Consider the following 14603-nt stretch of genomic DNA (forward strand, 5'->3'; position numbering starts at 1 on the left):
TAACGAGTATGTTCCCGCTTGCTTGTTTTTGAACGGCTTGTGCTACTGCACGCCGTTCCGCGCCCCAAAAAAAATGACCGTCAGGAGTCGGAAAGGCGGAAATAGAAGGAGCCAGCATTTCTGGGGTGAAGTGCAATATAATAATAATTTGACCATAAAATAGTTATGATGATGATTTACTGTCTTGTATTAAGGGGAGGAGCATATTCGTTGTGGCCGTGGGGTCGTCGGCTCGCAAATTTCAAAAGTGTATCATGTTGGCTTTAAAGCGCAGGTCCTTTGCAATTTAGATTTATTTTTTTGATGTCTGATTTCATGTACACGTCAAGTGACACATTTCCCATGTGGCAGCGTTTACATTGGCGGGACACAACAAGGGGTGTGTGAAGACGTCCGTAAATAACCCCGGCAAGCATCAACGGCGGGAAGTCAGAATGCAGAATTGAAGAATATTGGATCAATAATCAAAATATGAAAAATTACGTTGAGATGAGTTGACCTGAGTTGACTCTTTTCCCTCAAGATTACGTCGATGTTGGTCATTTACATTTTTCATGATGGACACACAGCTAATATCGGAGGTTTAGACCAGGCGTGGGCAAACTACGGCCCGGGGGCCACATGCGGCCCGTTCAACGTTTTAATCCGGCCCGCCGAGCTTGGACAAAAATTAAATAAATAAAGCTTGTTAATGTTTTATTTTCTAAATACTCTGGTGTGTCAAAGATATATATATTGTTATAATGCTTTTGTTCACTTTCATTTAAAATTAAATGTATTTTTTTTCTCCATCCATCGGCTCCTAGTCCGGCCCCTCTGTCAAATTTTAGTCTCGATAAAGTCGTTTGAACGACTTTTATACAGAGGTAGCATAAAAATACTAGCATTCTGATTGTGGACTGGCTTCCAAAAAGACAAAGAGTGACTCTTTTGTTGCCATGGCAACCCCTACTTTGGAGGTCTTCTAATATTGGTGGACAAGCCAGACATATATTTTCCCTGTTTAGCCAACGCATGTTATTGAGTTACATAGCACAGCAGTTTAACAATAAGTGACACCTCATACCAGCGGGGGGGAGGCGGGACTTATTGTGAAAATTGTTCCTTACTCTTTTTAAGGCAAATTGGTCTTTTTCCAGTCTGACGTACGAAATCCAAAGTGCACTTAAATTAAACTAGTTCACACGTCTTTTGGAAATCCCAAAATGGGAATCCCAGTCTTCTTCGTTTCCTGTACCTTGCATTTGCACGTGTTTTTTTTTTTTAACTACAGAATGGAAAGGCGTTTAGTTTAGTGATGTTTGACACTTTTGACTAGCACTGTCTGAGAAGTATTAATGAAACTATTTATTTACTATATATTTTAATTGCGGCTCAAGGCTTCATCTGCCCGGAGCCGTGTTCCAATTTCCTATTTAAAAAATGAGTGGTTTGCGCCGTTGTGGGCGTGAACACATTCGCCGAATGATTCGCCGCCAATCAAAGCGCGCGATGACAATCTCACACGGCAACTTCTTTGAGCGGAAAATGACACAATGATCCGCGTACAACCAGAGCGTTGTCACTCCACTTGGCCCCGTGTGGCAACAGACAATGCAAATTGGATCGTCGAAGCATACCTCGATAAAGACATTATTTGCCGGTATTGTCCTGTACTGGAAGAAAAGCCCCCGCGTGTATTTTATTAACCTCAAAATAGGATGGTCAACCAAGACAGAGCCCGGCCTTGAAAGTGCTGACCGTGCGCCTGTCGCTTAATCTATTCGAGACGTGATTAAAGTTTAATTCGTACCCATCTCTAATGCCCGCCGCTCTCTTGGCGTGTGTGTGTGTGTGTGTGTGTGAGGATATGTTGAACTGCAGCGGGCCAAAGAGTAGCTTCGGGCTGAGTCCCAGCCTTCCCTCTCCTCTCAAAGCAAGCCTCACTACTTTTCATGCCTGAGGGACGCCGTGAGCTGCAAACAACTGAATTTTTCATCAAGGTTACTTCCTGGAGAGACGTGGGGTGCAGTCGCAGCGTTCTCCTTCCGCGCGCTCGTGGCTCAGTCCTAACTTACCTCGTTCTGACCCGCACACCTCTCCGGGAGGATTTGTTTGACCCTGGCCCGCAAAAGGAGAACGTGTACTGTGCAGTCAGCAAGCTAAGGTTATTATTGAAGGTGGCGGCGTTGGTTACCGTGCCACTTTTCTTTCGCCGTGCCACGTCAACTTGTATTCTTTTATTGTCTTCTTCATGAAATAATCCAATGCAGAACCGACATGAAGCGTTTGACCAGCGATTAGCGCGCTAAACTGCGGAGCTAACCAAGCTAGCTTAGGTTCACAGACGCATCAAACAGATGAAAAGAAATGTTTTTTTTTTTTTTATCTTTGAGTCTCAAACCTTGCATGTCGCTATTGTTCTTTATCTCGGCTTCTTCAAAACGACCATCGTTGAATCCAAAGACGTCTCCACATGTTTTTTTTCCCCCTCTCCACAAATAACAACATGCCGGTGACACCGGTGTTTATGTTTTGATGAATAGAAGCTACTTTGGTAGTGCACGTCACTTCACCTCGTTATTAAATAGAGGGCAGGGGGTATGTTTTGTCAGCGGAAATGTCGTCAGAACAAACGATTCGGGCAGTTTTCACAAACCATCCCATCCGGATTTACTTAGCTGTTCTTAAATGTTCACAATTTTTTTTTTTTTTTACCTGTCGCAAACCAGTGTTCGTATCGCTAGCTAAACTGTGCGGTTAGCTTACCTGTCTGTGGGTTTTGTAATGACTAAATTTGTCGTTGTCGTGTCTTTGTTCTGTGAGGTGCAAACCATGCGTTTTTGCCGTCCTATTTTTTTTTTTTTGTCAATTTCATGGACAAAATAATCCATCAATTCAAATTTATGATCCAGTGACGCTGATTGGGTTTCCAGGTTGGCGCGAATGAAGAAAAATATTTTTTCTTTATTTCCTAAAAAGGCAAACTGTTAAAATGCAGATTTCCAAATTAGAAACAAGATGACTTGTCAAGTCACGGAGTTCAAGTCTAAGCCACGTCCAGTCGGTAAAGTCTCAAGTCCCAAGTCAAGTGAAGTCGTTAGCATGTTTTTGTTTTTGTACCAAGTCGAGGTCCTAAAAATAGCAACGCGAGTCTGACTCGAGTCAAGTCATATGACTCCAGTCCCCCATCTCACGTGTCCCAATACTTTTGCTCACTTGAAAAGTGGGTGGCTTCACACAAAAGTTGCTCTGCCTCATTTACATGTAAATACCATGAAATAAAATTTGGACTTCGCAATGTTTGTCTCATTTTTATCTTTTGAAATGTCGTCAAAAAAAAAAGGAATGAACTTTGCCAATCCAATATTTGCGATTGCCGTGGGTGTCAGCTGGGCTTCTTTCAGCAAGACAAGTGTTAAGTGTGCTGTAATTCTTGATCATTGGAGTATTTTAACCAAAGAGCGTCCCAGATATGTTTTTAAGACACCGGGAACTGTTTTCAATTATGGTTGCCTAGGCAACCATGGCTCACCAATTGTTTTACAGTAAATGGTGGACCAGCCACGACACCTGAGTGGTTCTTTTTGGCACTTCTCACCTTGTCTTTGTTTAACAAATAAGCAGAAAGTTGACTGGCATTTATTTGTAGGTACAAAAAAAAATGGCATAGTAACGCCCGACAATCCAGGGCTCCCCCTGGATGGTATAAAATTATATTCCTTTAAAAATAAGTTGGTCCTTTTCTAGTGTGGCAATAATTATCATTTTAAATGCCATATTGGGTTATAAAAAATAAATAAAAATTCAACTAGCTCACTTCATCTTTTGGGAATATCGACATGGGAATAGCAGCACTCCTAGCAAGACGATTTTCCGTCTCCGAAAAACATCTCCAGGAGAAAAACATCTGCTGGCTCCCCGAATATTTTTACATCAACATTCATTTGCAATTCTAATAAAACCCGATTTATTCTCTTTTTTTTTTCGTTGGGATTATTTATGCTGCGACAACACATTTGCTTTTAATGGAGGGAAAATATTCCGTGTCACAATGTATTCCTTTTTCATTAGGGCTGAAGTGTTGCTTCAGTGAGTCCAGCAATGTGAGGCGCAAACGCGGTCGTTGTTTTTCCTGTTCCGGCTTGACGTTAACCAAAAGCCTCCACGCAACGAGATCATTCCTGCATGCGCTCTGCAGCACGTTTGGCGAGTGCAATTCAAGCAGCCTTTCCCGTGTACGACTAAGATAAGCCTCCATCACTTTACAAGCCTATTAAATAGGCAATGGAATAAAGCCCAATGGCTTCTGGAGCGCAGACGTCCATTTTCAGGGCGACGCCGTGCCGTCTTGCAGCTCCCGAGTGTCAGACATTATCACCCCCCCCCCCCACTACCCTCAACCTCACCCTGCCCCCTTGTGACAATTACTGGCCCACCTCCCTATTCAGCACGTAATGAGAAAACGGACTGATCGATTTCTGTCCGGCCAGTAAAAGAACGATAGCTGTGATTTGGATACAGCGCAGACGCACGACCGGAGAGAGCCACAGTTGCCGCAAGATGACGTGATTTAGAAGTGGAAAATGACTTTAGTCAGAGATGATTCAGGAATTACATTGCCTACTAATTAGAATTGGGATGTGAGTTGAGTATTAATAGCATTGATTCTTCTATTTTGATTTTGGGGAGGGGAAAAAAATATGCAAGCCAAAATGGGCAGATTGCTCGCTTTGTTTTGAATGACGAGTGGATTGCAAATCGGTAAATTTCCATTGTGCCAAATATGTGATTTCTTTTTTTTTTTTTTTCTCCAAGTGACACGTTGGTTTGAAAAGCGTCACCTCCGCATTAGATTGCCAGCTACTGGCCTGGCTTGCTTATTACAATATTTTCGGTCATTTTTAACTCCTTCAACATCAATTGCAATCAACTAGTTTTTGTTTTTTTTTTACGTCCATGGGCGGAAAAACGTGTGTTGATCATTGAACTGGGAAAGTTCAAAAAATAAAATAAGAAAAAACACCCACGCTCTCTGGAAAGTCGACCCTTACATTCATTCAGTCATGTTCAGCACCTTAAAATATGACGGAAGTTATTTCAATTAAGAAGTAGAAGCGATGACGTAACGTGCATACATACACACACACGCTACTAAATACTACGACTACTAAATAGTCATTGTTTGTATTCTTCAATTCAGCACACCCAATTGAGAATTTGCGAATGTTAAGTTTCGAACATGTTGAACATTTCCGATTGTTGGTGCTCCAAACAGTTTAGGGGAAAGAATAACTTCTAACACACGGCGCACCGCAGGAGAAAGAGAAATCCGATAATCTCGCCTTGACTGACATTCTTCTAAGGGGCGGAAAATCGCAAAATGTTGTCTCGATTTTCCTCTATAAGTGTACCCCGCTACATTTTCTGAATGCAATGCACGCATTTATACACTGTATTGAATTCAAGCATTTATTTTGTGCAACGCGACCCTCCACAATTAAAAACTCCATCGAGGTGGCTCAAAGTGTCTGATGTGGATGTTTAAATCCGACGGGAGTACATTCATCATTGTTACCTTTGTGTGTGGCAACAGCTCTCTCAACCTGCTCCGCTGACTCCATTTTGATTTATCCTTCCTTTTGACTGATTACACGGATGTAAATATTCAAGGGGGTTAAAATATGGTGTGGCTGACAGAGTGTCTGTTTTTTTTTTTTTTTTCTCCAAAGCACCTCCATGCTGTCCTGTTGGGTCAGCGCCACTCAGCGTTATTTATTAGGCTCCATATTCACTCTCTATCCATCACGGCATGGTCACATCTCTTTATGTTTATTACAGTGTCCCACCTTCCCGGGGGTGGATGATTGACGTCTCAGGAGAGCGTCGAGGTGGGACTTGCGCGCGCCGTTTTCTCCATTGGAAGCTCAAAGGGGGCGGGGGCTCCTCATTAGGAGTCACTTAACACACGTGCGAGAGACAATAACACACTCGTGTAAAAAAAAAAAATCATTCACATGGGAGGGCGGTCAGTTGGGTCTGCGGTGCTCCTTTTTTTTTTATTTTATTTTTGGAGGGGGTGTTTTTGCGAGGATGCGCATTTAAGGAGGCGCAACACTTTTGATCCCATTAGAAGCCCCCAACGTGCTTGTTCACCTCCCTCTCTCTCTCCGTGTAGCGGCGCAGGAGTGGCCAAAGCCAAAAGCAGCGATTCAGATCAGATTTCAGCTCGAGAAAGAGAAAGAGAGCGAGAGAGAGCGAGGCAGTGCGTGAGTGTGTGCGCGTGAGCCAGCCAGCCAGCCAGCCAGTCAGTCAGTCAGTCTCCCTCCTCCCAAATCCCGAAAAGATCACCGAGGAGGCGCGGCGAGAGGAATCCAGAGGAATTTAGCGCGGATATTTCCTTCTTTTTTTTTTTTTTTTTTTTTTCTCACACCAACCCCCCTCCACCACCAGCCGTCGTTCTCTCGTCCCATCCCTCCTCTTCATCACCCCCTCCCTTTTTCTTTCTTTTTTTTTTTTTTTAAACATACCCCTCCGATAAAAAAAAAAAAAAAAAAATCAAAAAAGAGAATCGCGACTGAAAAGTTGGAGGCGAGGCAGCAAGGACCGTGGCCGAGGATGGACGAGCAGCCTCGCTTGATGCACTCTCACGGGGTAGGCATGGCCGGACACCCCGGCCTGGCGCAGCATTTGCCGGATGGCACCGCGGGGACGGACGGCGAAGGGAGGAAGCAGGACATCGGAGACATTTTACAGCAAATCATGACCATCACCGATCAGAGCTTGGACGAAGCGCAGGCGAGGTGAGACTGCACACACACATACAAGCACGTGTGCCCCCCCCCCAAAAAAAAAAAATATCACCATATTTCCATTAACAGCAATAAAACGTCACCATCGTAAACTAGTCGCTTGGAATTCAAGAACACATGCGACTAATATACACAAGTGGTGGGCGAATTATATTGAATTTATTCAAACTTGAGAAAGAAAAATATTCCAGTCGAAGTCGATCTCTACCAAGAGATTCCACCACCTCAGTTTCACTTTTAACAAAGAGGCTTATACACTCTAATCCTCTAATAACATGTTGAATCGTGGACAATCCACTAATGGCACCAGCAGGCATATGAAACTAATTGCAAAGCCGACTTGCAACTATTGTGTTGTTTTGCGTTGAATATTTACTGTATGCTTAACATAAATTGTTTTCATGACAGCTGGACATGTTGCAGAGCCTCCTGCATTTACTCATATTTAGCAAAATTCACTGAAGCTCTAATGGTCCATTCAATATTTGCTGTTTGGTGAAACAAAAACTATAGATGAAATATGAAAAAAAAAAAGACATTTTTCATTGTCTTTTCCCAAATGTGACATAAAGCAGTTTCCTGCGTGTGCATAATCATATTGAACTAAATGTACATGGAAAGTCCACTTGCGTAGCATATCGCTATTGTGGCTGACTGTGAAAAATATTTGAGGTAGAATTAGAATTTTTTTTTTTGGTTGTTGCAATGCATGCTCACATTTCACCAAATGCATATAAATGCAAAATCCACTCATGCAACTGGCAATTTGTTTATATATATATATATATATATATATATATATATATATATATATATATATATATATATATATATATATATATATATATATATTAGTGTTCCAAATAAATTCCATGAAAGATGACTACTTAAATAGTTGCATTTGTGTTCTGACGCGTTAAGAAAAATGTCAATTCCTCAAGAAAGTGTTCTCATTTTAGGAAACATGCGTTGAACTGTCACAGAATGAAACCAGCTCTCTTCAACGTCTTGTGTGAAATAAAGGAGAAAACAGGTAAGTTTTTTTTTTTTTCTTCTTCTTCTTCTTTCTCCTCCACTGGGTGTGTTATCTATCTGGCGATCCATCTCGGCTGTTGCGTTGTTTTTTTTCTATTAACCCCCCGCTGCGAAGTATTTGCCGTCGTCGCGAGCCACATGGAAGCATTAAAAAAAGCACGGTTGTGTTTCTGCATCCCCTGACAAATGTCACGCAGCGTGCATGTGAGCGGACGCCGCACACACAATGCACAGGAGTGTTTTTTCATGGCGGCGCTTTCTGGGCTGGGCTTTCTCACCCTCTGTCAGCTCCCCTCGGCCCGAGTTTGATGGTGTTTGCTAAGTGAGCTGTTTTACATGCAGAGGCTAGTCGTCGGTAGGGGAGGGGGGGGGCAGCGGGGGATTTTCTGTTTATGTTTGCAACAAGGGTCAAAGTCATGAAAAGGAATGTGTGAATTATTACTCACTTAGCAGCAAATTAAAGCGCAGCGACTCACATGATGAAAGCCTGTGATTAATCTCCGGAGAGATGTGGCCGAGCGCGGCTCGTTTTTTTTTTTTTGAGAAATGGCTTTCCGAGGCTGGAAAATAAAACAAAGTCTGCAGTTTGACCTCGTCTTTGAGCTGGCGCTTGCCAAGCTGTCAAAGGTTTTTAAGAGCGCCCCGTCTGGCGACGCGGCGGCTGTTGTTACGTTTGCGGCCCATGCAGACAACTGAAAATAAACACTTAATTCAAAATGGACGTTTTATTCCTATGAGTCAGACTTTTGGCAGCAAAAAGGGGGGGGGGGGGGGTTGAGGGAACCGAAAAGACACCAGGGGATTTTCTGCAGATTTATAAAGGTTAAAGAGTGCTCTCTGCGAGGAGGAATCCATAGTAGGTTGGGGCCCTCTTTCTAAATTGCAAGGCTCGGAAAAGTGAGACCGTAATGCCTGGCTCTTTTGTAAACTGTCTGGCGTCTCACCGGGTTCAACGAGAGTTCGCTTTCCAAAAAGAAGAACAAAGTGACTTGGACCTTTTCCTGGCTTCTACCCCGTGCCTCCCCTTTCCCTTCACTTCCCTTCCCACCATTCTTGGCAAGCGGCGCTCCAGACAAAAGAGAGGTTCCCCCCATTTTTAAAAAAACATTTTTTTAATTTATTTTTCTTTTTTTTTAGCGAAATGAACCACCAAGTTTGGAAATGAACTGGAGTGACTTGAAAAGTTGGAGAATGGTTTTGAGGAGGGAAGCTTAATAACAGGCACCTCGCCTCGACCCTCGTCTTCGCCCCCGAAGTGAAAATCCTTTCAGTGCGTGTGACAGAGAGAAAATGACTCAAAGCTTCAGCATGGCATTTACAGGCAAATGTGCTGAGTGCCGTGTATGTGAGCAGCCTGTAATTTGTCAGCTTTTTTTTTTTTTTTTTTTTTTTTTGGTGTGTGTCCTTCCTTTATAAAAGACTCCACTTCTGCTTCGATTTGCACACGGCCGTCTGGAATATTTCTTTTCCACGGATCATTTGTTGAACGCCGTGGCGGCACGGTAACATGCGACCTCGCATGCACCTTCTTCTTGAGTGCGGTCGGAGCGTTGACAGCCGCAATATGAGACGTTGCAGCGGCGAGGTGTCCGCTGGCGAGCAGCTGACAAACAAGACGGGCGCGCATGCCTATGGCGGCGATGAAGCCGGCCCTAACCCATGACCCCTCCCTTCCCCGCCCGCCCTGCTTTGGTGCCAGGGTGGGAGTATTTAGCAAGCTGCGACAAGCTCCGCTGCGGGAAGCTTGTGTCACCATTTGAAGGCTCGCATTTCTTCTACAGCAACCTCCATCCTTCTTTTTGGTTTTCCTTCAATTGATTTTTTTGTTTTGTTGCTTTAACAGTTCCTCGGCGCAATGAAGAGCTTGTTTTCCCGTTCGAGCTTCCTGTGAAGCGGCTTGTTTGCGTGGAACCATTAGAGCAGGGGAAGGTGGCACGTACAGGTTAAAGGAAGAGAAGCCAGACACCAAGTTTGTGTTTGTGAGTGTCAGATTTCAGGCCTACTCGCTCTCGCTCTCGCTCGCTCTCTCTCTCGCTCGCTCTCTCTCTCTTGCACTCGCTCTCTTTATTCTCGCTCTCTCTCCCCCTCTCTCTCTATCAATCTCCCTCCCTCTCTCTTTCTCTCTCTCTCTCTCTCTTTATCTGTCTCTTTCTCTCTCTCTCTCTCTATCTTTCTCTCTCTCTTTATCTCTCGCTCTCTCTCTATCAATCTCCCTCTCTCTCTCTCTTTATCTGTCTCTTTCTCTCTCTCCCTTTATCCTTTATCTCTCTCGCTCTCTCTCTATCTCTTTATATCTCTCTCTCTCTTGCTCTCGCTCTCTCTTTATCACTCTCTATCTCTTCATCTCGCTCTCTCTTTCTCTTTCTCGCTCTCTTTATCTCTCTCTCTCTCTTCATCTCTATCTCTCTTTATCTCTCTATCTCTATCTCTCTCTCTTGCTCTCGCTCTCTCTTTATCACTCTCTATCTCTTGCTCTCGCTCTCTCTTTATCACTCTCTATCTCTTCATCTCGCTCTCTCTTTCTCTTTCTCGCTCTCTTTATCTCTCTCTCTCTCTTCATCTCTATCTCTCTTTATCTCTCTATCTCTATCTCTCTCTCGCTCTCTTTCTCTCTCTCTTTATCCCTCACTCTCCCTCTATCAATCTCCCCCTCTCTCTCTCTCTCCGTTTTTCCGTTGGGCCACTTGAGTGTCAGCAGCCTCACGCCCCCCCCCCCCCCCCCCCCCCCCCCCACCGTGGTGCAGGCCAGCGCAGGTCAGAGTGGGGAGCTCCTGCACGGCTAATGTGATCAGGCGGATAATGCATTATGCTACTTGAACTTATCAAAGCCGGAGACCTGCTGAATCAGTCCATCCCGCTAACTGTGCCCGCACCGCTAATTAGACACATGCGCACCTTTGAGTCAGTACGGTCACTTTCACGCTTCCTGCCGGATCAAGCAGTTTTTACATTTTGGCTGAATGTGCTGAGTTACTAACAATTCATCTCTGATGAGCAGCAGTGAAATTTCTCTGGTGATTATCGTGGCTTGTTGTTTTGTGCGCGAGATGCAATAAGAAGAAATTAGCTGATCCCTGCCTGGGGTCGTTTAGCCTCATCCACTCACAGCCACGTGCTTTTAACCACATTTTTTTTTTTTGGGGGACGAAATGTCGTCTGTGCAGTCTCATTATTAGTATTCTTCCGACACACTTGCCTTTCGGGAGACATCAACATGCTTAAAAACTCTTTTTGCAAGCACGTGTCCTCGTGAAAATGTTTTACTATTCTTTTGTGATTGTGCCTTGCCTCACCATTTGAAGCAACAAACTTCAGAAAGTCATTAAACGTACCGCGTTGTCCACAAAACGCTGGTTCCGCTTTATACCTCAAGTCACAACTGTAATTGTCACAGGCCAAGAATTTCGGTCGATATCGACCGTGAACTCGGAACGATTCTCACCGATGATTTTGCCGTTCTTGATTTGCCATTTTTAACTTGGTGAAGTGTGATTTCATGATAACATTCTACCGGTTTCACCCGAAACTTTGGTGTTGTCGCTTCCGTCTGCTTCCCGGGCCTGCGCACATCAGCTCGGTGATGCTTTTTTCAAACGAGGATCAGCGCAATACAAAATGGACGGTTGTTTGTTTACATTTTTTTTGGGGGGGGAGAAATGACCGCAAATGAGCCTTTTAAGTTGTTTTTCGTAACACTGATGGAGCGACTGGTCACGACGGCTCCCACCGCTGCTGTTTTTCAGTATTTAATTGACACGCTTGTCCATGATGAGTTCAGAGGTTAGTGTTGCCTCTCTTTGTTACCCTCCTCTCATCTCCAACTGACAGATGGAGGCATTAGTCTCCAATGTGGCGCTGTCCTGAAACTAATGGCTATGTCCTTGGTATCCCCGCACCGGCTGCGAGACTGTATATCTGTCCCCCGGCCTGGAAGTGCAGAAGCAGCAGTTTATCCCCCCCCCCCCCTTCCTCGCACCAACCCCACACCACCAACCCTCCATGTTTTAGTTTCCACGGAAATAAGGCCGAACAGGACCCTGTCTGTTCTCTCATAAATAACTTCATATAAATAACTTCAAACATCGCCGTGAAGTTTGCCTGAGAAAATGCTGCCGGGCTTTGATTTGCGAGTTTATAGGAAGCGAGCGGCAGAAATATGAATCGAAGTGAATAAGAATAAACATGTGACGGTCCCAAGCGGGGGACGCGCTGGCTGTCAGTTTGCTTTTCAAGTGACTTATATCATACATGGATTCCCGTTTAGCCTTTCCTGTTTATGCTCTTGTACGTGCGTCTTTTTTGCTCTTCTCCCTTCCCCTCTGACGTATACCCACTCGCAATTAGGCCAGCTAATATATTATGCAAATGTTGACTGGCTTAATTGAGACATGTTAATCATGTTTTAAGAGGCTAATTACGGCCATGTATATGTGAGGTGGGAGTCGTAATTAGCCGTGATAACCGATCTGGTCATCTTCTGCCTGTCGACGTGCGGCAAGGCGTTTGTTTGTCGCTCACTTTTTTTTAATCTATTTTTTTTTTTTAGAGCACGCCACACGAAGGTATCGACATCACATCTCCATCTATAGTTTGCTTCCTGCACTTCTCAGCGTGGTTATCTGATGCGGCGGGCCTGCAGGCCGCTCTGCACGTGGGAGCTGTTCTTAGTCGCCTGACAGAGATCATATTCTGATCCATTACGCTAAGAATGCCTTTCCACTTATCGAATATAAAATGGCTTTGGAGAGGAAATTTGCTGGATGGTTGGGGGGGGGGAGTGGAGGTTCTCTATTTTTATCAGATGTTTGTCGGCGCAGCTGCTTTTAGTGTCTTGGGTTGACATGATTGCACTCGCAATTGCCTCCATCGTTTTTTTTTTTTTTTCTTATTGGTGCCATTTGGATTTGATTGGATTTGGAGCGCTCTCCTGGAATTTCCACATGGCACTGGGTGTCGGAAGTGGAATACCCTCGTATTGTTGAAGCCGGTGCGCTCCCACGGGTTGGACGGAGCATTTTGGAATTATATTGTTTGGCGTCTCTTTGTTTGTGCTATGCAGGCGCTTTGGTTGCATGTGCTTATCACGCTTCTTTTGTGGAAGAAGACGACGTACAATCATTTTTATCCTGAGTGTGATGTGTCTAACCAAAATTTTAGTCCAGAATTATTTGGACAATGGCAGATTTTTTTCTTTTTTTTTTTTTTTTTTTTTTTTTTTTAGGACTTTCCCTTTCATCCGATTTGAAAAAAAAATACATTTAATTTTAAATGAAAGTGAACAAAAGCATTAAAACAATATTTATGTCTTTGAAAAACCACAATATTTAGAAAATAAAACATTAACAAGGTTTATTCATTTCATTTTTTTTCAAGTTTGGCGGGCCGGATTAAAACGTCTAACGGGCCGCATGGGGCCCCCGGGCCGTAGTTTTCCCACGCTTGCTCTATATGCTTTTTGGACAAGGGAATTAGCACATTGCTATATAAACATTTCATAGATTTGTATACAGATTTCTTTTTTTGGTAAATCTTATTACAGTTTTACAATTTTGTCATCCCTTTCCCTTGTTGAAATGTGTTTGTAATGTTTTTAAGAGTTTCTTTAAAGAGCTGTAAAAAAAAAAATCATGATATAAACTTCAACATTTCGTTGTAACGTTTTGTGGATTGACTCCGCCGCGCTTGTCGTATTGTTTTGTTGTGCCTCGGAGGCTAATTAAAGTATGCTTCAGCTTAGTAGTTGTTCTCAACAAAATGTTTCACCCAGAGACAATGGAAATGTTTAAGAATTGAAATCAGAATTGTTTTTGAAGCACTGAACAACTACAAATTAGTTTTTTTTTTTTTTCAATTTTTAAAAATTATTTTTTGCTATGAAAACACAAACAATAAAAATGCTTCATTTTGAGTTCTATTTCATGATCTCAATTCGTTTGGACCTCTTCGTCAAAATTGACCCATTTCGGTGTTGAATAAGTGCAAGTTGCTCCGAAACGTCTCAACAGACAATTAAAATGGTTTACGTTGACATATTCAATTTAGATAGCTACGAATGTTTATCGCCACGCTATTGGTTCAAACTGGCCCATTTTAAAGTTTAATAACCACAAATTCCAATTCCTCGTTTTTCTCCGATTCACCCGGAAACATTATTGCTATTCCTGAGAAATTCAGAAGTGGGGGGTTAATTTCATACTCCTACTTGAAATGCGCAGCAAGCAAAACGATGCATTATTCTTGGATGATCTTGAAAGTCTAGCTTTGGACCTCATCGGCGCATTCAGGGTGTACCCGACGTAGCGAGCGTGAAGATTTTGATTCGATTTGCCTTGATGGAGACGCTTGCCCCGGCAGTCGTTAACCTTTTTAATTGGAGGTGTGGGGATCTCATGCCTCTGGCACCTTGCCACCGCGATGTAAGTGGCGTGTTGGCAGCACACTGGGCTTGTATAAAGGAAAAACACACACACACTGACACCCCAACCCAACCTGCCTTTAGATGAAGAGCCAAACCCAAAATGGCAAGCGCTCGTCTTCTGGACTGCTTATAGTAGAAATGACATCAATTAATACATGCTGCTTAAACGGGACTAAGATTAATGGTGGCCTCCCGCATGGGCTCACATCCACTGTCAGTCGCCGTTTGCCGCTCCAGATGGAATCAACACCAATCAATGAGGCTGCGCCACTCTGCCTCCAACCACACACACACACACACACACGCACGCACGTTTATATGCGGACGTGCAGTCAAGCACTTGCACATGAAGACAAATA

The 14603-nt window shown here is 43.6% G+C and overlaps 1 protein-coding gene across 2 annotated transcripts in view; it reads left to right on the forward strand.

Moving 5' to 3' along the window:
* Positions 1–5831: 5831 nt before the first annotated feature.
* LOC148326359 (pre-B-cell leukemia transcription factor 1) overlaps positions 5832–14603 on the forward strand; it is a 58142-nt gene continuing 49370 nt past the window's right edge. The window contains exons 1-2 of one of the 2 annotated variants that reach the window (XM_088312168.1): positions 5832–6782; positions 7751–7824. In XM_088312168.1, coding sequence (XP_088168294.1) covers positions 6598–6782; positions 7751–7824 — 259 coding nt within the window. In that variant the 5' untranslated portion in view covers positions 5832–6597. The remainder of the gene's footprint in view (positions 6783–7750; positions 7825–14603) is intronic. The other variant, XM_088312169.1, reaches the window with a different exon arrangement.

This window comes from Idiotropiscis lumnitzeri, chromosome 12 (assembly GCF_059441095.1).
Source record: "Idiotropiscis lumnitzeri isolate Australia: NSW breed Sydney's pygmy pipehorse chromosome 12, RoL_Ilum_1.0, whole genome shotgun sequence".
NCBI classification, from domain to species: domain Eukaryota; kingdom Metazoa; phylum Chordata; class Actinopteri; order Syngnathiformes; family Syngnathidae; genus Idiotropiscis; species Idiotropiscis lumnitzeri.